The sequence below is a fragment of the Canis lupus genome, chromosome 8 (assembly GCF_048164855.1).
Source record: "Canis lupus baileyi chromosome 8, mCanLup2.hap1, whole genome shotgun sequence".
Classification (NCBI taxonomy): Eukaryota; Metazoa; Chordata; class Mammalia; order Carnivora; family Canidae; genus Canis; species Canis lupus.
Genome location: NC_132845.1, coordinates 69,256,440 through 69,279,947, shown reverse-complemented (window position 1 = coordinate 69,279,947; position 23,508 = coordinate 69,256,440). Strand labels below are relative to the sequence as shown.

The window sequence follows — 23,508 nt, the reverse complement described above, 5'->3', positions numbered from 1 at the left end:
AAGGAACTCTGGTACATTCTTGGTCCCAATGTACACAGATACAGCCATAATGGTAGGTTCCTGAAGAAATTAAAAATGGAGCTACTGTATGATCCAGGAATCTCACTTCTGGGTATATATCCGAAGAAATAATATCAAAATCTAGAAAAGATGTCTGCACTCCCATATTCATTGCAGAATTACAACAGTCAAGATGTTGTAACAACAACAAAAGTGCCCACCCATGAATGGATGGACAAAGAAAATATAGAAAATACATACACAGAGAGAGACACACACACATGATGGAATATTATTCAGCAACAAAAAAGAAGGAAATCCTACCATTTGCAACAACATGGATGAACCTGAAGGACATTCTGCTAAGTAGATAAGCCAGACACAGAGAGACAAATACCATATGATCTCATTTGTGTGTGGAATCCAAAGCCATCCAACTCATAGAACTAGAGAGTAGAAGAGGGGTTGCCAAGAATACAAATGTCCAGTTATAAAACGAATAAGTAGTGGGGATCTAACATACAGATTAGAGCTATATGTATGTATATTATTATATGTATATCATATGTATAATCATGTGGTGATTATAGTTAATAATATCATATTGCATTCTTGAAATTTGCTAAGAGAGTAGCTCTTAAGTGTTCTTACAACAAAACAAACAAAGAAACAATGGTAACTATGTGAGGTGATAAATGTATTAACAATCTGTAGTAATCATTTCACAATGTATATTAAGTCATCACATTGTATACTTTTGGGGAAAAAAGCATAATGTACAACGTAAATATGCACTTAAATTTGTTGATCACAACTCAGTAAAGCAGAAAATGTAAGTATATAAAAATAAAAATCAGATCCTTACAGCACTGGAAAACAAGAAGCAGTGGACCAGAAATTTTGAGGAGTGCTTGAGAGACTGGAAGTAGGCAGAACTAAGTTGAAAGAGGAAAGCCCAACCCAAAACACACGGGGAAGATTCCAGATTGGTGCTAAATGTGGGTGCAACTAGGGAGAAAGTGATATGGCTACTGGGTTAGGGGAGGGACCCAGAGTGACTGTCAGAGGACCATAGTACATGGAGTCAGACAGATAGGACCTGTATTCCTACTCCTGCTGTGTCAAGAATCAGGCATTGGATTCACCTGCCTTGAGACAGGTGTGGTTGGAGAGAGTGCCTCAAAAGCTGATGACCTCCAGGAGAAACTGGGACTCTCTCAAGTTTATACAGCCAAATTCTTTTTTTTTTTTTTTAAAGACTTATGTATTTACTTCAGAGAGAGAGAGAGAGAGAGAGCACGCAGGGGGAGGATCAGAAGAAGCGGAAGAGAGAGGCAGAGAAGCAGACTTCCCGCTGAGGCTGAGCATGGAGCTCAACAAGGGGCTCAAACTCAGGATCCTGAGATCATGACCTGAGTCAAAACCAAAAGTTGGAAGCTCAACCAACTGTGCCACCCAGGCACCCCTATACAACTGAATTCTTGCACACTCCTTCTCTACCCTTCATCTATAGTACCAACCGTCCAAGAGTCAAAGCAGCCATAAATAGTAAAGCAAAGACGAGCTAGTGGAAACCCCCAAATACCAAGAAGTTCAAATTATTCGAGAAAAAAAGGCCAACACCATGAACAAAAGGCACCAACTCAACAGACAATAAATCACACCTCAGGAAGAGACAATAAAGCAAACTGATGAAGACAGTTTCTTAAAACATAATTAATGTCCCCAAAGAGATAAGAGAATTGTGCACTTGTAAAAAAACATTATGAAATGGAAAAAATGAGATCTATTGGAAATGAAATGTATGACTATAAAAACCAAAAGCACAACAGATGGGCTGAAAAATCTGAATGGACACTAGAGAGTGAGCAGATGAGCGGGAAATCCGAGCCATGAACTTTTCAAGGATGCACTACAGGGGAAAAGGAGGTGGGAAGTGTTGGGGGGAAAGGTGAGAGACCCAGAGGACAGACCACGTGCTGACAGGTCTGTCCATTAGTAGCTCTGGAATAGGGGATCGGAGAGAGCCAAGGAAAGTACATACTTGAAGAAATAGTAAAAAGAAAGTTCAAGAAAGACGTGATTTCTTAATCCAAAAGAGCCCACCAAGTGCTAAGCAAGGTGAACACAGACAGACATATGGTGATGAAATGTCAGAACCCTCAGGATGGAGACAAAACACCAAAAGCCATAGAAAGGAAAGTAACACAGATTACCTACAATAAACTGAAATTAGAGTTCTTAGCAGCAGCACCAGAATCATCAAGAAACACAGTGTTTTCAAATTTCTGAGGGGAAATATCAACTACCCAGAATTCCATGCCCAGGCAAGCTCTCTTTCAAAGGCAAAGCCAAGATAAAGACATTTTCAGGGGTGCCTGGATGGTTTAGTCGGTTAAGCATCTGACTCTTGGTTTCAGCTCAGGTCATGATTCATGGGTTGTGGGACTGAGCCCCAAGTTGGGCTCTGGGCTCAGTGGGGAGCCTGCTTGAGGATTCTCGCCCTCCTCCCAAATAAATAAATAAATCTATTTTTTAAAAAAAGAGACATTTTCATATACACAGGAACTTAGAAAGCTTACGAGTCACCTTTTCTGAAAGAATCACTGCAGGATGTACTCCAGCAAAGTAAATGGAGGATACAGAAGAAATATATTAAATATGAGAAGCAATTATGAGCAAATAAATAGTAATAAGATTTAATAACAGGGGATCCCTGAGTGGCTTAGTGGTTTAGTGCCTGCCTTTGGCCCAGGGCATAATCCTGGAGTCCCAGGATCAAGTCCCACACCGGGCTCCCTGCGTGGGAAATGTTTCTCCCTCTGCCTATGTCTCTGCCTCTCTCTCTGCCTCTCTCTCTCTCTCTGTCTTTCATGAATAAATAAATAAAACCTTTTTTAAAAAAAAAAGATTTAATAACAGCCTAGCTCTACAATTCAAAGTGATCTCAGTATGGAAGAGATCTGTAAGAGGGACAGAAGTGAAAGTTGCTGGAGTTTTTGTCTTGTTTAAGGAAAGGACACAGGTGCTATGCAACTTCAGGTATAGCAGAAAAAGACACAAATATATCTTTCAATTTGAAAACGAATACTAGCAAGGATAGAAAGAGGACACAAAACTGACAAACAATGAAAAAAATAAAACAAAGGAAAATTTAATTTATCCAACAAAATGCCAGAAAAGCAAAAAGGTAACAACAGAAAACAAAATAATTAGAAAACTCTGAAAAGAGAAAGAAGAAAAGAATCAACAAAGATTCAAGCAGAAATGAATGAAGTAGATTTACTTTAAAAAGTGAGCCAACAAAACAGGTTTAAAAAATTCAAATAGACAAAGCTTATAACAATTCTTAATGAGCAAAAGACACAGAGGAGAATTTCAGAGATTTAAAATCATTCCTAAATATTATGTGTAATCTTGCATCAAAACTAAAATCTTGACAATTTTCTAGGCAAATCTATATTACCAAAATTTGCAGTCAAAAAGCATAGAAGTGATTAAGTCCATCCCTCTCCCCAAAGGCACCAGGAGACCTAGTTCAAAACCTGGTTCTGCCACCAACATTCTCTGTGACTTGAGCAAAGTGATGTCCTCTCTCTCTGAGCCCCAGTGAAATATAAAAAATTCTACCTCTCATGGTTATTGTGGGGACTATAGGGATAGATTCAGGTTCGTGGTGCATAAATCATGCAGCACTACCTAAGCCGAGGTATCACTGATTGGCTGGCTATCAAAACCCCACAGTGTCCATAAAAGCATAGGGACTGACCTTCCCATTTTGCAGCTGCGAGAAGTAGTGGGCAGTTAAACCTCACTGTCTGTAGCTCAAACTTGAGGCTGAGCTGGGAAGGGAATCCAGTCTTTTAGCCCAGAGGATCAGCAGGGTCCCACCTCCCCAGCACAAACCTCCACTCCTGCCTCTGCCAGATTGGTCTGGAAATTATGCAAGATGTCAGTAGTCTGGGCCCTTCCTTCATCTCTACCAGGGAGCATCAGTGCCATCTCAGGCATCCAGCCTGACTCTCTTGGGGATGCACCAAACCAAGGACAGTGCTCCATCCCAACATCCGCCCCTGTCGGCCTGGAACAGACAGGCAGTCCAGCCATCTCGAAATCACGCCGGGTCGGGGTTTTCTATAGGGAAATGAGCTGTGAATTGCAAAACATTTTCAAATGCCTCGATTCATCATATCCAGACATTTGATCTTTTAATGGGCTGTAAATGGCTTCCCAAAATCAAAACCTGGCCAAAAACAACGAAGAAGGCAGTCAGAGACAAGGGAAGAGGGATCCAGGCCTGCTCAAATGGAATTCAAAACCCTGTTCATCTCCAGGCCTCACAGTTCCAGGGAATCTTGGTGTCAGGCACTCGGCTCCCGTGTGGGGTCCCTCTTAGGATCCCTATGACCTGAACATTCTATGTCTCCTGTTTGTGAGTGACATCACAGTACCACCCACTCCCACCCCTGCCCATGATGGGTGCATACTGGGAAGTAAACAGAGCTGTATGGACTAGAGAATAATTTCACCCACAGAATGGCTGGGCAGGAGACATACATCCCTTTTAAGAGCCTTCTAGAAGAACTGGCCCAAGAGCACAGAATCTGAGAGTGGGAGGGCTGGTCCTCGAACTGCCTGGCAGTGAGGATGTCCTCAGCAGCCTTCATCAGGATGGGAAAGGGCTGGCATTATCTTTGGGCAGCAAATGTCTCTTTTGCACCTCCCCTCCCCCTCCCCAGCTGCCTTCTCATGGAGGGTCCTGGATGGGAAACTCGCTTTCAGCCTTGGAGATAGATGGCCTCCTGTCCAGGTCCCTTTCCTTAGGAGATGAGGTCTGCTCCCTGATGGGGTAGAGCAACTTGACCCTGCTCCACGAGACCCAGAGGCTATTCTTACAGCAGTCTTCGCCATGGTGTTTGGCTCCATGGCTTGGCCAAGTTATGAAATTCTTAGTTTAGGGTCTTTTAGGACAACAAGTACTAAGTGGCTTCAGGAAATCATGGCACAATGGAATGGAGCGCCTTCAGGACACTCCCTTGGCCCATGCCTACCTCTGAATATAACTAACCAACCAGTCTCCAGTGCTGCCTGCTACCCAGGGAGATGCCAATATGGCAGCTTTTCCTCCCCATAGCCCTGGTCTCACCCCAAACACCGAGCCCCAAACCTCCCCAGTTCTCCCATCTGACCTTTGCTTTGGGACTTGATCTCACTCACACTTCCCCTCCATCCCCAGGACCCTAAGCTCGGAGCCTGAACCAAGCCCCAGGGCTCTGACAGTGCCCTCCCTTCCCGGGAGGATCATCCAGTCTGCCCCTTTGCTCCTGTCCCATGCTCTGCTCCAACCTTCATGTTGAGTCACTTCAACATGCTTCCCCTTGAACCCCAACATATAGGCCCTACTTGTCTGGGCAGTAGTCACACATCTTTATAGCCCATGGGACACTTCAATCCTGAGCACATCACTCTCCAGACTCAACTGGATCCATGTTGGTGACCAGCACCACTAAACTGGTCCTTTTGCCCAGAACTCCCAGAAGCAAATTGCCACAGACTCCACCTTCTCCCTCCCTCACTCCCCATGGCCAATTAGCCCCCACACCAGGCAAGTCCCCCTCCTCTGCCCCTCTCCTGCTCCCTCTGATATTGCACCTGGACAGTCTTGGTACCTGGTCTCCCAGCCTCCAGCCCCATCTCCCTGCAGTGTCCTCTACTTGCCACCAGAGGGCACCCCCTAAACCACAAATCTGTCCTGTCCCTGTCACTTCCCCCCTCCAAACCCTCTCTTAGGGCCCCATCCCTCACAGCTCCCACCCACCTCCCTGGTACCACCTCCTACCACCCTCAATCTTGTCACTCAACTGTCACACTGTCCTCCCTGGCATGCCACCCCACCTTCTTCAATTTGACCAACTGTTACCCTACCAGTCTTCATTCAGTTCCATCCCCTCCTGGAAGCCCTCCCTGATCCCCTGGCCAGGAAAGGACTCCTGCCTCATGCTTTACAGGGTCTCGTGCATGCCCTATCTCAGCCCTAATCGTACTAGAAGCCTATAGGCTCCCAAGGACGGTGGACCCAGGGCAGGCCTCGTAAAGGTATGCAGATCTAACCCCGATGTCCCCGCAAGACCTTGTCTCATGCAATTGCACTCACTGTTTCTCGGGCTCTGCTGTGTGCTGGGTCCTGAGCCCTAGCAAGAGGTTGTGGCCACCCATCTCAAGGTTAAGGGTGTTGAGTTTAGGCCCCTCTCCACCTGGGCCTGATAATTCTAATTATCTGGCCATACCCTACCCCAACACCCAGGACCAGTTCCAGGCCTTCTGCCTGCCAGCTGGGCACACAGGAGCTGGGGGGGGGGGGGGGGGATGGGGATGGGGACTCAGGTATGCGGCCTGAAGGCAATGGCTGCGGGGATGAGCCATCTAGATGATGCTGAAAACATACCCTTGGAGCAAAGGCCCTGGAGCTTAGCTGGTCCCCCAGAGAGATGCAGGCAGAGGAGCCAGGTCCTCACCCCTTCAACAACTCTGGCACAGTCAGCCCGCCTGGCTCCTGACCATGCAGAGACCCTCTCCTGCGGGCAGAGTCCAGCCCAGGACAACCTGTTTTACAATTGGCAAAGCAGTCCCATGTACTGGTGTAGGCAGAGTTGTGTCCCTACCCCCAAATTCCTATGTTGAAACCCTAACCCTCAGTAACCCAAAACGTGATGTTATTTGAAGATGGAGTCTTGGAGCACCAGGGTGGTTTGGTTCGTTAAGCTTCTGACTCTTGGTTTCGGCTCAGGCTGTGATCTGGGGTCATGAGATCAAGCTCTGTGTTGGGGCTCCACACTCAGCACAGAGTCTGCTTGGAAATCTCTCCCTCTCTCCCTCCCTCAGCTCGTGCTCTTTCGCACTATCCCTATAAAATAAATAAAATCTTAAAACAAAAAAAGGTAGAGTCTTTAAAGAGAGAATTAAGTTAAAATGATGTCATTACGGTGCACTGTGATCCAGTGTGACTGACGTCCTTATAAAAAGAAGAAATTTGCAAATATGAACACAAATATGTACAAAGAAAAGACAGTGTAAAGGTGCAGGGAGAAGGTGACCATCCGCAAGCCAGGCAGAGGGGCCTCCGGAGAAACCCCCCTTGTCAACACCTCCATCTTGTACTTCCAACCTCCAGCACCAGGAGGAAATTCATTTCTGTTGTTGAAGCTGACTGTGTGTGGGACATGCGGCAGCCCCAGGAAACTAGCACGTACGTGATCTCATGTAATCTTTGCAACAATTCTCAGGTAGGAGCTCTATAGAGAAGGAGGCTGAGCCTCCAGAGGAGACAAGGTCACACACCGAGCAAGTGGTCATTTTAGACCTGGAAGCTCAGTCTTCAATTCTAAGCTCTATGCTGCACCTACCTTGCCCAGGAGGATAGCAGACGGTTAGGGAACTAGTACAGTATAGCCTAGAAAGTTCTTATCAGCCAAGTCCCTTTGGGAGCCATCCCACCTGCAAACCAGGAAGCCGGAGGGACAGGCCAATCCCACATGTGAGGCCACTGGGACAACAGTGGTGGGCAGTTCAGGCCCCAGCAGAGCTAGTAGGGTGGTCTCTCCACTTGGCGCCACGCTGCCTGGAGTGGGTGCTGGAGGCAGCGCGCTGCTGACAGGAACTGCAGAAGACCAGGAGCTGGTAGGCAAAGGGGCCTGGGTCTGAGGAGGGAAGAGGGATCCAAGCTAGATCTCCCCAGCCTGGAGTGAGGAGCCAAATCTAACAAGATGAAACATGACCAGGCGAACATGGAGTCTGGCAGTGCAGCCCCAAAATCCACCAGACGAGCCCCAGATGGGGTGTAGAGGTTCTCGCCAACAAGTTCAGCGTGTCAGCCGTGTGCGCTGGACTCCGAAAGCCAAGGCAATCTCAGGCTGTCTTAGTGCAGAGTAAGTAATGTCGAGAACACCCCACTCCCCTCTGCACCAGCCCAGGGCGGGTGGACACTGGGCTGTGCCACCAGATCCCCCTCGACAAGGGTCTTAGCAGTCAGACCCTCCCACTACCTCCTCAGCCACCTGGAGCTGCCTCACCCAAGGTCCAGTTTTCTCTAGGGCGGCCCCTGCCCAGGGCCTGGTCCATGCTTGAGTTGAAGAGCCCAGCCATATGGACGTCAGGACAAGCCGGAAGGTCCGCTATAGCTGCAGGGCTCCCTGGGGAGGCGGTGGTAGATGTCACTGGGCCTGCATCCCAGCCCAATGTCTCCTGACCCCTGCCTCTGTTCCCTCCTTTCTATGGTCATCAATCCCAGGACACATCCTCCATGCCGGACCCCGTCTCAGAATCTGCTTCCCAGGGACTCCACCTGACATCTGCCATGAGCCCTAACTAGGAAAGAAACAAACTGACACCCAGGGCACCAAGAACAAAGTGGCCGATGTTCCACAGGCTGGGGGGGACAGAGAGGCAGACCCGTAGAGCAGTGAGCACCCCTGGAAAGAGGACAGCTCAGAAGGCCACCACCACAGCTGTGATGAGCAGCCCCCCTACAACGGTCGCAGTGGGTGCCCCATCCTGCAAGGGGGCGGTGGGCAGACACAGGATACCCACTCAGTGTGTGGAGGGTAAAGGACACATGATCAGCCCACGAGGGGTTTGGAGACCCATCCTACTGGAAAAGAAGAGGCGAAAACACAGTTGTTGTGGGGTTTTTTAAGATTTATTTATTTATGCATGTGAAATACAGAGAGAGGCAGAGACATAGACAAAGGGAGAAGCAGGCTCCCTGTGGGGAACCCAATGCAGGACGCTATCCCAGGTCCCCAGGATCACGCCCTGAGCCGAAGGCAGATGCTCAACCACTGAACCAGGCAGGCATCTCTGGGTGCCCCTCTTGTTAAAAAAAAACCTTCTGTGGGGATGCCTGGGTGGTTCAGTAGTTGAGCGTCTGCTTTCGGCTCAGGGAGTGATCCCAGGGTCCTGGGATAGCGTCCTGCATTGGGCTCCCTCAGAGGGAGCCTGCTTCTCCCTCTGCCTATGTCTCTGCCTTTCTCTCTCTGTGTCTCTCATGAAGAAAGAGAAGAAAAAGAAAAAGAAAAAGAAAAAGAAAAAGAAAAAGAAAAAGAAAAAAGACGGACACCCAGTCAGTGGGGTTCAAGGAGGGCTCTCAGGTGGCAGTGTGGAGGGGCAGAGGCCAGCGGCCAGGCCCAGATACACGGACACAGTCCGTGAAGGTGCTCACAGAGATCTCTCCATTATCTGTCCCCCATTCGGACAAACGAGGTCCAATGCAGCCCCCCGTGGACTGCCACACAGCCTCTCCCAGCAAGGTGAGTGTCCCTGTGGTTCCATCTCCCAACCAGGTGACGGTTTTATGTGAGAATAACTGAATGTATGTTCCCTTCGGTCCTCACGGGTTTTCAGGACACAGGAACCAGTAGGAGCGTCCGCATATGCAGATGGATTGGCCTGTGTCCCCCAACACATTTTATTGGAACTGTCCATTCTGAGGCAGGACCAGGGAGGAATGTAAGTCATCTTAAGGTCACTGACTTTCACAGGGAAAGGCTGCTAATCCAAAAACCCCATAGCAAAGGACCCAATCTTTCTAGAAAAACAGGAGGGCGATGACGTGGACTTCAGGCTCTAACATGGGGTGTGTGGGTTCCGATGCACATTCGTGGGCAACAGGGAGCCAGCGCACCCCTGGACCGCACAGCTGTGCCACTTCATACCTGTCCACATTCATTCTCTAGCACTTTCCATGGTGGGGAATTCCTGAGGCCTCCCTCACCCAAGACAAGGCTGGAAAGAACCTCATATGGAACATTAGCCACTTACGGATTGAATTTCTCATTCGCATGGGGGGCAGCTGAGGGAGTATACAATTTGGCCGAACAGACAGCGTGGTCTGGAGCATCTCAATCATGATCCGCGATGACTCCCATTAATAGGAGTGCCAGAGGCAACCAGACTTTGGTGCCAAATGTCTTCCGTGGGATCAGCATTCCTGCACACGGTTCGGGAGGCCACCTGCTGAGAAATGCTCTGGCGACACAGATCTCACTACGAGAACTGGAACTCACCAGAACTTTTGTGTAGTGAGGTGCCACACATTTGTTCTGGACAGACCGATGTTCTTCACTGTCCACCTTGGACCATGAGGCATTGGGCCTGCAAGAGCTCTCTTTGTGTCCAAGATCAGGACAGGACCCAGTAATATGTCCTCAGTGCTCCTTCTCAAGTGGACCATCTCTCAAAACCACCTGCTAACTCAGGTCCTACAGGGATGGGCCCAGGAATATGCATTCGTAGGAGTTGGGTTTTTTTTTTAACATTTTATTTATTTGGGAGAAAGAGTAAGCAAGCGAGCAAGTGAGAGACAGCAAGAGCAGGGGGAGAGGGAGAAGCAGGCTCCCCGCTGAGCCGGGAGCCCAGTGCAGGGCTCCATCCCAGGACCGTGATATCATAACCTGAGCCAAAGGCAGACGCTTCACTGATGGAGCCACACAAGCGCCCCAGGAATATGCACTTGCAACAGGCTTCCCAGTGATGCTATGTAAGGAAAATGACCCTACCCACCAATAGAGGTTGGAATCAAACACAGGAAAAAGAGTAGCTGACATTTACTGAGCACTTGGATGTGCCAGGCACTGTGGCAAGCCTCTGACACATCTCCCCCTGTAATCCAGTGGGGAGAGCTGCCACCATGCCTGTGTCACAGAAGCAGCCAGCCAGGCTAAGAAGCTGCCCTGCCTCCAACAAAGAAAAATGTATGCTTAGTGATGCACTTGGTTAACGTGCTGGTACGGGCTTCTCTCCCTGCAGACCACACTTTGAGCAGTTCTGGAGGCCTCATTATCTCCCAGTTCTGTCCCCTGAGACATAGACTCTGGTGGGCCCAACTCCTCTGTCCATGCCAGGCCCCAGAAGGCCTATGGCCTTGGGTCAGATGTCCATACCCCAGGTCCATTTAGGTGTGGGAGCTCACATGGCACAGAACAGGGGACCTATGGCCCTCTGAAGCTGGCACTCTGGAGGACTGTGTGCTTTAGAACAAACAGTGAGGGAAATGAGCGCCTAACTGACCTCTTGTGTATGACATGTGTGTCCCCAGTAGTCATCTCCTCTTCCTCCTCCTTCTTTGCTAACAGACCCCAGTTTTCTTCAGACTCTGGGCATCAGTAAGTTCAAGAAAGGTGGCTAATATCATAATCTCATTGGCTGAGGTGTGGAGATAGTCATTCATTTCTAGTCAATGACAAGAGGAAGTTAGTTAAGAGACTTGGAAAATACCATCACCCGTGGGGAAGGGAGGATTCAAGAAGAGAAGCTCAGCCCTATTTCCGTACACAGTTGTATGAGGATGTGATGCCTGGAGCTGTGGCAGCCATCTTAGAGCTATGAGGGAAGACAGCCTAGGGAGAGCAGAGCCAAAAAAAAAAAAAAGGCAGAGTCCTTGAGCATTCGATGCTGCCAAATTAACGAACCCTTGAGCCACCCATTTCTTAGTATGTGAAATATTAAATGACTTTGTGGTTTCAGCCTACATCAGCAGAGTTTTTATGACCCACATTTAAAAGCATCCCAAAAATAAAATAAAATAAAATAAAAGCATCCCAGACAAAACAACCTGCTGTCAAAGAGTATGTAAAAATGTGAGGCCAGGAGGCCTAGCTTGTGTCCTACTTGCACCACTTATAACTTGCATGGCTTTGGGCAGGTCTCAAGTTGGGAGCTTTGGTGTCTCATCTGTAAAAATAGGAGGCCACTTTCCAGGGCTGCCAGAAGTCTCAAGAGCAATAATAACTCTATGGATGAATACAGACGTATGGACAGCACACCTCTAGGCTACCACATCGGTGGTTAATACTGCAGCCAAAGGCCATCCAGCAGACTGCCTGCATGAGGTGCAAAGTCACTAGAACATTCCCCTGAGGGCCTGGCCCTTTTGAACTCAGAATGCCAGTCTATGAGAGTCTCACTGCAGCACTGTCAGGAGGAGGGAGGCTGCCCCATGAGGGAGGAGACACGTGCAAAGGCCACCGCTCTTAAACTCCTGCTGCTGCCTGTGCACTGCTCCAAGAGTCTCCTGCTCTGTGAAGCAGACAGAATTTGGTTTAGGAATATTTTCCAGAAAGCATCTTGCAATGGACTCAGATGGAGAATTATGAAAGGTCTGCTCTGCAGGAGGTCCTGCAAAGATCGCCTTGTCCCAACCCCCTCTTTGCAGGTGAGACAATGAGGCCCCCAGAAGGGAAGGACCCAAGGTGGCACAGCAAGCTGGTGGCAGAGTCAGGACAAAAGCCAGGACTCCTGGTTTTAATTTTCTCCCATCCTCCCACAATCGGCAGGGAGACTGGTTCCCAGTGTTCACTTGGGGGAAAAAAAAAACTGATAAGAATCTGAAGAATGTGGCTGCCAAAAGGGACGAGGGTGGAATTTGGCATTCGATACCCCGAAGATCACACAAATTACAGCCCAGCAAGTCTCTGGTGAGTAGAACACCTTCTAGACCTGTGTCCATTTCCAAAAGAGCAGGGCTGCACGTCCACATGCCGGGCCCAGCTGGGTGGCCCCCCTGCAGCCCGCAGCTGGCTCTGAGTCTCTAAGGAGCCCCTCCATCCCCCCGCAAAGGGTGGGCCCGGGAACTTGAAGCAACTCCGATTCCGGCGGGGAATGAACACGGCATTCCGAATTAAATCCTGCTGTTTATGGAGTTTGCCTCTTCCTTGGGATCCCCGCTTCTCCTAGAGCCCTTTTTCTCCCCTAGCTCTTCGAGGCAGCTTGCCAAAAGCACTGAAGGCTGGCAGCTCAGTAAATGCCCCCAATGGGGAGCGTGGAAACATGGCTTAGACACCATGAACCCTACACTTTCCACCTGAGACAAGCCAGTGGGTTCTAGAGGTCTTCCTGGAAGAGGAATCTGGAGCCCTGGGTTCACTGTGTGACCATGGACTGGCCCCATTCCTCTCTGGGCTTCCACTCCCTACTGGCAGCATTGGAGCTGAGAATGGTGGGGGGGTGGGAGGGACGGCAGGGGCCAGGACAGGAAGCGGGTGGTTTTTAGAGGCCATCACACTCACCCAGACAGAAGGGCCAGAGTGACAATGTCTCTCACCCAGAAGTCAGACTGTTGGGAAACCAGACTGGCTGCGTGAATGGCTTCTTCATGTCCTCCAGCCAGCCAGGGCTAGGTTTCTACTATTCACGGGGCTGGAGGTGCCTATGCCCTCTCCAGGCAGGTAGTTCTGCAAACACCTGCAAAATTGTCCCCAAACCAGGGGCTGGATGAGAACTTCCAGCAAAATAAAGCCATTATGTGGGGCACATGGTGGGCAGGTACATGCTGAGGTCCACCAGCCCAGTCTGCCTGCTGGCTTCTGGAGGACAGATGACCCAACTGAGCTCCCGCCTTCCCAGCCCCTGGTCCCATTACAGCACAGGGTGCCCATCCATGAACAGGTGCTGACTAAATGAATGAACAAAGAAGGGGCAGTGGCGGTGTGGATGCAGGTTCCACTCCTGCTACCCTCCCCTGAGGTCTGGCCCTCCGGTGGTCCTTCTCCCCAGCCTGAGCTGTGCCCCTCCCCACTGCTGGGCCCAAGCCCACAGCAGCGACATTTATAAAGGCCCCTTCCTCCCCACCCAGCCCCTCCTCTCTTAAATCTTTGCTATCCCCTTTGGACAAACTGGACTCTGGTACCCCCTCAACTCTGCCCACCCACTCACAGCCTCTGTGCACCCCCTCAGAGGGGGGGTACACCACCGTCTCTTTCTGTCTCTGGTCCCTGACAGCAGAAACGCATCCAACTTGTATCTCCATGGCCGCAGCGGGCACCGAGTGGGGGATAAGTAAAATGTCTGCGAACAAGCGAGTTCGTGGGAGAATTAAATGTACATAACCTACATGTTGGAAGAAACAAGTTTAGGATCCTGACTTGCAAATGCTAACATACCTTACCACCAGATTCTTTCCCATGGGAAAGCATCTTTGAAATTAGAATCAAGGCCCAGAGAAATAGGATTCCTTATCCAAATATCTGCTATCCTCACACTTAGAGACTACATATGATGCATGAGGGAAAGGAAGCTGCAAATCACCACAGGCAGATGTGTTTGAGAAAGAATCACAGCTCTGACCAGCCAGGTGCATCAAGAGGGGCCCGGCACTCTCCTGGCTGTCCTGCAACTGTGCTGTCACCAGGAGGTACCCTGAGCAGCCTCACATTCATTCATATACTTCCCGGGATGGTACTTAGGCATCGCATGGAGGATGCACCAGCACGTCCACCATATTCCACAGCTCTACACACACACTGTCATCTGTAATCTAGAAGATTCCAACCCCTAATGAACACCTTAGAGCCCTTCCCACACCCCAGGGGTCAGTTCCACCCCTGAGTGAGCAGCCCTGCCAGTCTTCCTTGGCTTCCTGCATCCAGTCCAGCCAGGCAACTGATTTAATCAGATTGCCACCCATTCATGGTCTCACAATGATGAAGGCCTCAGGTCAGCCGAGTCCACACCCCTCCCCTAAGGAGCCCCTCAGAGAGCTTTACAGAGTGCCAAAATATTAGGGAAGGATCTGGAAATCCATTTCCCAAGGCATAGACAGGGAAGCAGGAATGGGAAGGTCTGTAAGGCACAGAAGCCCTCAGTGCTGAGCCTGGCTCACAGTGGGGCCACGAAGTCAACTGCCGCCTCTGCTAACGATTGCCGTGTTTAGGGGTCAGGAGGTGAGAGCTCAGACCATTCAGGGCTCAGTAACCTGCTGACTATAGGGCCATGGACAGTCAAGCACCAGGCGACATGTGGATCTGGCTACCCTGAACCCAGGAAGGGCCACCAGCAGGACTTAGCTGCTGAGAAATTCTCTGGGGACAAATCCCTAGCCTGTGAGTCAAGAAATAGGGTTCTCATGCTGGCCTTGCCTGTAACTCCCCAGGTGACCTTGGGCAACCCCTAATCTCCGTGCCTCAGTCTCGTCGTTTGAAAGCAGCAGCCTCAGGCTGAGACTTTCCAGCTGATAGTCACCAATAGGCTGTAAAATGGATGAGGGAGGAAACAACCCAAATGTCCAGCATGAAGAGAATAAAAGGATTTGGCATGAGAGCCTGGAGCATGTGGCTCTTGGGAGAAAGATCTATGAAAGCATAGAAAACATGGGAGTTGGCGGGGGGTGGGGGGGGGGGGTGGTCCCAGGCATGGCCTCCTGATCCCTGGTGAGTTGAAGGGTGGAGAGGGATGGATGAAAACAGACAAGACAGCAGCGTCTACACTGTGATTCTGTGTACAGGGAGCTCAAAAACAGGTGGAGCTGTCCTATGGTGGGGAAACCACAACAGTGGCCACCTCTTGGGGCACTACCGGGACACACAGGAGCCTCGCAGGTGCTGGGAATGCTCGCTCTGGATCAAAAATGTGATCAGGTCAGGTAATTATGCACCTATGGAGAAACTCATCAAGCTGTATGCTTAAGATTGTATTTTTTTTAAGATTTTATTTATTCATGAGAGACACAGAGAGAGGCAGAGACATAGGGAGAGGGAGAAGCAGGCTCCCTGCAGGGACGCCTGATGCGGGACTCAATCCCAAGACCCCAGGATCATGACCTGAGCCAAAGGCAGACACTCAACCACTGAGCCACCCAGGCATCTTTAAGATTGTATTTTATTGGACAGTCCTACCAATTGCACTTCATTGTATTTAAGTGATTTAAGTGATGCTTTGAGGGGCACCTGGGTGGCTCAGTGGGCTAAGCATCCAACTCTTGATTTCAGCCCAGGTCATGATCTCAGGGTCATGAGATCAAGCCCCGTGTCCAGCTCTGCTCTGGACGTGGAACCTGAACCTGCTTAAGATTCCCTCTCTCTCTCTCTCTCTATCTCTCTCTCTATCTCACCCTTCCCCTCCCCAATCTAAAAAAAAAAAAAAAAAAGTAGTTATGCTCTGAAAAATAAAAATAAAAAATAAACCAGGATAGGGCAATTCTAAGCCATTTGGTCAATTAACATTTGTGAAGCCCCAGCCCCTGATGCAGTCACTAGCTGACAGAGCTGCAAGGGAGGCTTGAGGTCTCTGGGTCTGCAACCATGCAAAGAACCACAGAAATAGGAGGCAGGTAACGAGAACAGACAAGGACCTGGGTGCTGGTGCAGCCCTGAAAGGGAGGTGCCTGGCTTTGCTGCGGAAGGTCAACTCTACACTCCCACAGGCACTCTGACCCGCCACGCCTCAGCCCAGCCCCTGCCATTCCCTCCCATCCATGGGCTCCTGTCCATCCGTCTTCACCCTGGCTCCCCCACCTCCTGGTCTTGCAGCCCTGTCTGCCCAGCAACACCAAGGCTGGGTCTGTTGATGGGACATCCATCCCCCAACCACATAGCCTGGCACAGCTCCGCCCCCACCTCTGCGGGCCTCCTCTCCCTTCCCCCTCCTCCCCTCCTACAAGCCACGCCACCTCCTGATCCACTGGAGCCCTGAGCCCACAGGTGGGTGAGCACCTGGCTTCCTCCCCAGGCCCCCAAGCTTCCCGCTTACCGGCTCAGGGAAGCAGGGACCCTCTCCACCCCTCAACTCACCAGGGATCAGGAAGCCATGCTTGGGACCAACCTCCCCCCCACCCCCACCCCCCGCCGCCACCTCCCAACTCTCATGTTTTCTATGCTTTCACGTCTATTCTGCACTAAATCTTTCTCCCAAGATCTGCATGCTACAGGCTCTCATATCAAATCCTGGTCCCCACTCCTGGGGATTACAGTCCTCTCCTCTTCTTCGGGGCCACAGTTCTCAGAAGAGGAGGCCACACTCCCAGGCTCAGCATCCTCTGCCCAGAGTCACCCCTCAGCCTGCTGGCCTCCTGTCCCCTCCTTGCTACTTAGCTACACCTCCACTGTCTGGCCTAAGGGCTGTTCTCCATCCTCCTCGTCCCTGGCTCTTGGTGAAGGAATATTTCCCAACCCCTGCCTCCTATACTCTGAGCTCCAGCAGCTCCAGCTTTTCTCCTCCCTCTCTGAGCCTCATTTAGATGTTAAGGTTGCCAGGTCCCTTGAGGCTCTGTGCCCACCCTGAGGGAGCTCATCCACTCTAGGACTTCCCCCAGGAGGCCCTGCCCATTTTCACCAGGACATCCCAGCATGGCCGGGTCCCCAGGTTCAAATGCAAGCTCAGCACTTGGCACCTCAAAACAGTTTCCTTTCCAAGGACTCTCTTCCAGACACCCTCTCTCCCTGAACCCCTCGCCCACTGCACAGCTTCACGCCTCCCCCCACCAGACCGGGGCCTACCCGGTCACTGCTTCCCCTCTCACTCCTGTGCATGGTCCATCCAGGGCTCACGGGTCCCTCCCAGGACACACGAAATCGGATTTCCTCCAGACTCTCACTGCTGGTGCAGGGCAGGGATGGAAAGCACCAGACCGTGCAGACTCCACGTCCCCCCCACCATCCAGCATCAATCTGACTCCAGGCAGCACTGAAGAATAGACTTTCATCTGGAGGACGGGCATCTGTGGAGGCCCGAAAGTTCTGGAACTGCCAGCGGGGCAACCCTGTGGGGCTGGAGCGGTCCCAGGGGAGACGGGGAGGGTGGTGTCCAGCCTTCGCCTGAGGCCAGAGGAGCCATCAGAGCAGTTTTTAAGCAAGGTAATGACAATGGGAACATAGCTGAGTTCCAGAAGATTCCCCCTAGCAGCCCCAATGTGGATGGCCCCAGGACGGAGATTGATGGAAGGCAAACGTCCCTGCAGTCGGGCAGCCCACCTTCCCTTCACCTTTCCCCTCTCCTCCAGCTGCTTCTCCCAAGGCCTCCGGGCACCGCCGTCTGGCCGCAAGAAAGGCACAAAACCACCAGGCAGGAATCACAACTCTCTCTTGGCATCTGGCTCTTGGTTTGTTTCTGCAGAGCCATTCCCCCTCGGGCCCCACTGATGAAAGGGCTTCCCTCCCCGAAACCCCTACAGACAGACGGGTCCCACAGGGCCACCGGGAAGGACGGGCCTCCGCACCTCTCCTGGTCCCAGGAGCCCAGACACCACCACCACCGCAGGGCCCAGCAAATGCACTTCTGTTTGTCTGTGGCTCCCACCGTGGGATCAAAACACAAAATTAAATCCATCGCGAGCCACAGAATGTTCTAAACCAGGCCACCCAACGGTCACACACGAGAAAGCTGCAAACTAATGACTTGCAGTTTTGCTGCTGGAAAGGGTTCTTTTAATCAGTCCTGTGGTGGGATTGCTGAGCTTTTTGGTTAGAACTCCTGGGGATAAGGTTTTCTCCCCTCCAGGAGAGACCTCACAGCGGGACATTTGGAAACATGTGACAGTGAGGCCTGGAAATCTACTTTTTTTCTTCTCTCTAAACCACTTTCCTGGGGCACCTGGGTGGCTCAGTGGTTGAGCATCTGCCTTTGGCTCAGGTTGTGGTCCCGGGGTCCCAGGATCAAGTCCCGCATCAGGCTCCCCACAGGGAGCCCACTTCTCCCTTTGCCTGTGTCTCTGCGTCTCTCTCTGTGTCTCTCATGAATAAATAAATTAATTAATTAAAATAAACCACTTTATCGAGATACGGCTAACATATGAAAATTCCTATGTGTAATTAATGGATACAACACGATGAATTCAGAAATAAACATAAACTCCACAAACCAGCACCACCATCCATCTGTACCATAAACATACCCATCCCCTCTTTTTTATTTATTATTATGGTTATTTTGTGATAAGAACCCTTAGGTCAGGGCTATCCTCTTAGCAAATACTTAAGTCGAGTGTACACTATTAACAACAGGCACCTGGCTGCACAGATCTCCCAGACACTCCTCTTGCATAACTGAATCTCTGTACTCTTGACAAGCACCTCCCGGATTCCTCCCTCCTCCAGCCCCTGGCACCACCCCTCTAGCTCTTGGCTTCTACAAACTCGACAATTTTCTTTTACATTTTTAAGTTTGACTATTTTAGGGGCACCTGGGTGGTTCAGTTGGTGAAGTGTCTACCTTTGGCTCAGGGCATAATCTCGGGGTCCTATGATCGAGCCCCGCATCGGGCTCTCTGCTCAGTGGGAAGTCTGCTCCTCCCTCTCCCTCTTGCTTGCTCTCTCTCTCTCTCTCTCTCATTCTCACTCTTTCTCTCCAATGAATAAATAAAATCTTTTTTAAAAGGTTCAGTTTTATTATTTCTGATCACTCATATAAATAGAATCATGTAGCATTTGTCCTTCTGCCTCTGGCTTATTTCACTTAGTATACTATCCTCTAAGTTCATCCCTGTTATCCCAAATGGCTGGAGTGTCTTCTTCTTAAGGCTGAATAAAATTCTATTGTACATAAATACCACATTTTCTTCACCCATTCATCCATCGATAGATAGAAACCTGCTTTGGGGTGACAGAAATTTCCAGCAGCTCAGAAGACCAGAAGGTCTCCTGGTGTCTGACCCTCAGAAACTCGGAATCAAAAGAGAACAACAGTGTTGTGACCATTCTGCAGATGAAAAGACTGGGGTTCCGAGTAGGGATGTGATGTATGGCCTTGCTGTTGCTGCTATAACAAATTACCTCCAACTGAGTGGTATAATAGGGCATGTATTTATTATCTTACAGTTCTGGAGGTTGGAAGTCTTAACTCAGTCTTGCTGGGCTAGAGTCAGGGTATCAGTGGCCTGGTTCCCCCTAAAGGGTCTGTGTTCCTCAGTCCCTTCCTCACATCACACCCCTAGGTTCTGTTGCTGTGTCCCCCAGTCCCTCAGACCCTCTTGCCTCCCTCCTAATGGGATCCTTGGGGATTGGGTTGTGTGCACCCGGATAGCCCAGGACCTTCTCCCATCTCAACATCTGCCAAGTCCCCACTACCATATCAGGTCACTTATTCACAGGCTCTGGGGATTGGGACGTGGACATTTTTGGGGGCCATTATTCTGCCTCCCACACATGGCTGGTCCCCAGGCCACACAGCCAGGAGCTGGCCACACTGTGCTCATGGAGGGAGGCACAGTTCTGACCAGTGAGAACTAGGTCACAAACCTTCAGCACGCTTTCAGGGTTCCCAGACATCACCATACATCTGGTTCTTGGACACTTGGTTCCTAGTTAATACAAAGGGTGCACAGGTCAAAGGAACAGAGTAGACGTCCTGTAGACAGGATACAGAAGATGGGTGCACATGGCTCAAGAATGCAGACCCACCACCCTCAGGACACCTCTGCTCCTACTTTTTCCATCAACCTGGGAACCCTCCCACTTCTGCACCCACCTCCAGAATCCCAGCTCTGCCAGGGAACTCACAGCAACTTCTCGCTCTTCTGCCCAGAAGGACCTCCTCCCCAGCTACTTCCATCCTCCTGCTCCCAGGCTCACCCCGCTCCCTGCCCCTGTGCTCCCACACTACTCTCCTGTGCTCCTATAATGCACCTGCACACCCACAATACAGACACATACATACGTGGCTCTGTCCATACCAGGCCACTCATATCACCTCATGTGTACTCAAAGGCTCATCCTCCAGCCTCAAGCCCCAGATGGTCAGGCAGCTAAGTGGTTAGGGGCATGAACTAGGACAGCCTGGGTTCAATCCTGGCTCTGTCCTTAGTAGCTATGTGACGGGGACAAACTGTTTAATCTCCCCCTCAGTTCCCCTACCTATAAAATAATAGCACCTAGGGGCACCTGGGGGCTCAGGCAGTTAAGCATGCAACTCTTGATTTCAACTCAGATCCTGATCTTCTTATGAGTCAGGAGATCAATCCTTGCATCAGGCTCCACACTCAGCAGGTGTCTCCTTGGATACTGTCACCTTCTACCCCTCCCCCATTTGCATTCTCTCTCTCTCTCTCTCTCAAATAATCTTTAAAAAACAGTAATAATAGTTCCTAACCCATGGATCATTGTGAGGAATAAATGAGTTAATGTACCAAACACGTGACACATAAAAAGCATGGATTTAGTGTTGTAGTGCACAGGACAGACCCGGTCTCTGTGCTCAGGAAGCCTGTAGTCTAACAGAGCGCAAAGATATGAAACAAACCATCAGTTAAATAATTACCGAGTTAAGCAGTGTACAGCAGTAACACATGCCCCTGCCTGTCTGAGACCCACATGGGTTCACAGCAGCTAAAAGCAGTGGCTCCTGAAAACCCCAACTGCCAGATCAGCACTCACTTGTGAGTTGACAACACTCAAGTATGAGCTCACACAGGACCTGTGTATCAGCTGTGTTTCTCACTTCTATTAACTTGATGCTTTAACATTTGCCTACATGCATATGCCAGACATGCCTTGCTCTGGACAAGCCGGGGATACGCCTGAGTCACCTTGCAAAAGTCCTGCTCCCAGGGCATGGCTTTCAAATACAAACCAAGGAATCCAGAGTCCACACCCAACTGCCTCCTTTTTTGAGATTCTCACATTTAGGGCCACTACCCACCTGCCCTATTCACCCCAGGGCCAGGTGCCACCCACAACCAAGGACAGCCTCTACACCACAGAGCCCCCTGCAATTGTTCAAACTAGCCAGCCTAAGCCTGCTTACCTATTCTCACCTGTCCCTTCCAGCAAAAGCCACAGCAAGGCTTCCCGTTCCACCCCACACCACCCCTGGAGAACTCTGATGTTTCTTCATGCAGCCCTGTGTGGCCTGGCCTGCCTTCTATTCTTGGGAATAAGTAATAAGTAATAAATATCTAGACCTTACATTTTCTATTAATACAGTATGCTTTAGAATACTCTATCACTCTGTCAATCTAAATACAGACCCTAGGCTGCATGATATAGAGATGGCACAGGATATGGAGCCAGCAAACCTCGATTCCAGCCCTGGTGCAGCCACTCCCCAGCTGTGTGACCCTGGACCAATCCCTCTTCATCTCCCAGCCCATTCAGGGGCCGGGGGGTAACAGGACCTGTACTTGCAGTGAAAAATAAACACAGGCAGGCACAGTCAGCCTAACGCTGCAAAAGGTCATGTTTAGTTCCAAACTGAAGCCCACAGAGTTTGAAAGTCCTCTAAAATTGGGTCCAAACGCAGAGATCCGCTCCATCCCCCAGAGAGTCATAGGGAAGACCTAGGTGCAGAGCATCCAGGAAGATAAAGAGTCTCCTTTCCTCTTGAAACTTTCTAAGTCCACAGGGCACCAGTGTCCATGGGTGGCTCAGTAGTTGGGCATCTGCCTTCAGCTCAGGTTGTGATCCCAGGGTCCCAGGATTGAGTTCTGTATCAGGCTCCCCACAGGGAGCCTGCTACTCCCTCTGCCTATGTCTCTGCCTCTCTCTGTGTGTCTCTCGTGAATAAATAAAATCAAGAAAGAAAGAAAGAAAGAAAGAAAGAAAGAAAGAAAGAAAGAAAGAAAGAAAGAAAGAAAGAAGGAAGGGAGGGAGGGAGGGAGGGAGGGAAGGAAGGAAGGAAGGAAGGAAGGAAGGAAGAGAGAGAGAGAGAGAGAGAGAAGAAAGAAAGAAAGAAAGAAAGAAAGAAAGAAAGAAAGAAAGAAAGAAAGAGAAAAAGAAAGAAAGAAAGAAAGAAAGAAAGAAAGAAAGAAAGAAAGAAAGAAAGAAAGAAAGAAAGAAAATCTCCTGAGTCCAGCTCTCACTCAACAGGACCTGAACCGACACACATCCAAAATACTCCTAGCTGAGGTGCAGGGGCGCAGGGGTGCAGGGCTCAGGGGGTGGAGGTCACAGCCCCTGCCCAGGATGAATGCACAGCCCAGACAAAGTCAGTCCCTCAGGAAGATAAACACCAACCAGAATCCCCACCAGGCCTGGGCCCTCGCAGCACAAACGGGTGACTCCCATCCCCTCCCCCAACATACACATTCTCACATGGCTCTTGTGTGTGAGCAAACTTCTCAAACCAGAGAAACTCCTGTCTTGAGCTCGAACCCCCAGAGAGGCAAACAAGCCCATGTTTTTCTTCACCATCTGCTCCAGCTCTGTGGGGTAGGCCCCTCCCCAAGCCCCCTTTCCTTCCGCCGTCCCGTCCCCCACTCGGCTCCCGTGACCAGAGCCAGGCCCCGCTGACCTCCGCACAGAAGGCTCTGGTTAGCAGGGCAGGCCAGAGGGGCCGGCCAGGGCGTGGGCACCAGCCACAGAGGAGACCTGAGAGACAGAACACGCTCCTGAAGGAGGCCTGAGGCCACATGGGGAAGAGAGGGGCACAGAGCTCCAGGGGCTGTGAGAGGCCCCCTCCACACAGCCCAGCTGGCAGCACAGCCCCTGGAGTGGACCGACCCTCAGCTTCCCAACTTCACAGAAGGGGTTCCCAATCCCGGAGACAGCACAAGATATTTACATTGAGGCTGTCTCAAGGAATGTTCTGGAAAGCTCTCCCCCTTCTCCACCCACTCTCACTTCAAAGGGAGAAGCAAGACCCCTAACGCTGGTGGCCTCTGTGGCTTCTTTAAAGTGGCTTCTGGAAAGCGGGTCTGGCAGGAACAAAGCAAAGACAAGGACCTCACTCTGGGACCCTGTCTGAGAAATTAGAGACCTGCTCTGGAGGAGGGACGAGGCGGGTGCCTCAGTTTCCTGAGTGGGTCAGGCA

The 23,508-nt window shown here is 50.5% G+C and overlaps 1 protein-coding gene across 9 annotated transcripts in view; it reads right to left on the bottom strand.

The window, feature by feature from the left end:
• The window catches only part of COL26A1 (collagen type XXVI alpha 1 chain), a 197,534-nt gene that overhangs the window by 151,771 nt on the left and 22,255 nt on the right, over positions 1–23,508 (bottom strand). For 2 of the 9 annotated variants that reach the window (XM_072837334.1, XM_072837335.1), the window contains exon 1: positions 3,907–4,400. The exons of 5 other annotated variants lie outside the window; for them this stretch is intronic. In XM_072837334.1, coding sequence (XP_072693435.1) covers positions 3,907–3,977 — 71 coding nt within the window. In that variant the 5' untranslated portion in view covers positions 3,978–4,400. Of the gene's footprint in view, positions 1–3,769; positions 4,401–23,508 lie in introns of those variants that run through there. 2 more of the 9 variants (XM_072837337.1, XM_072837338.1) reach the window with 1 other exon arrangement.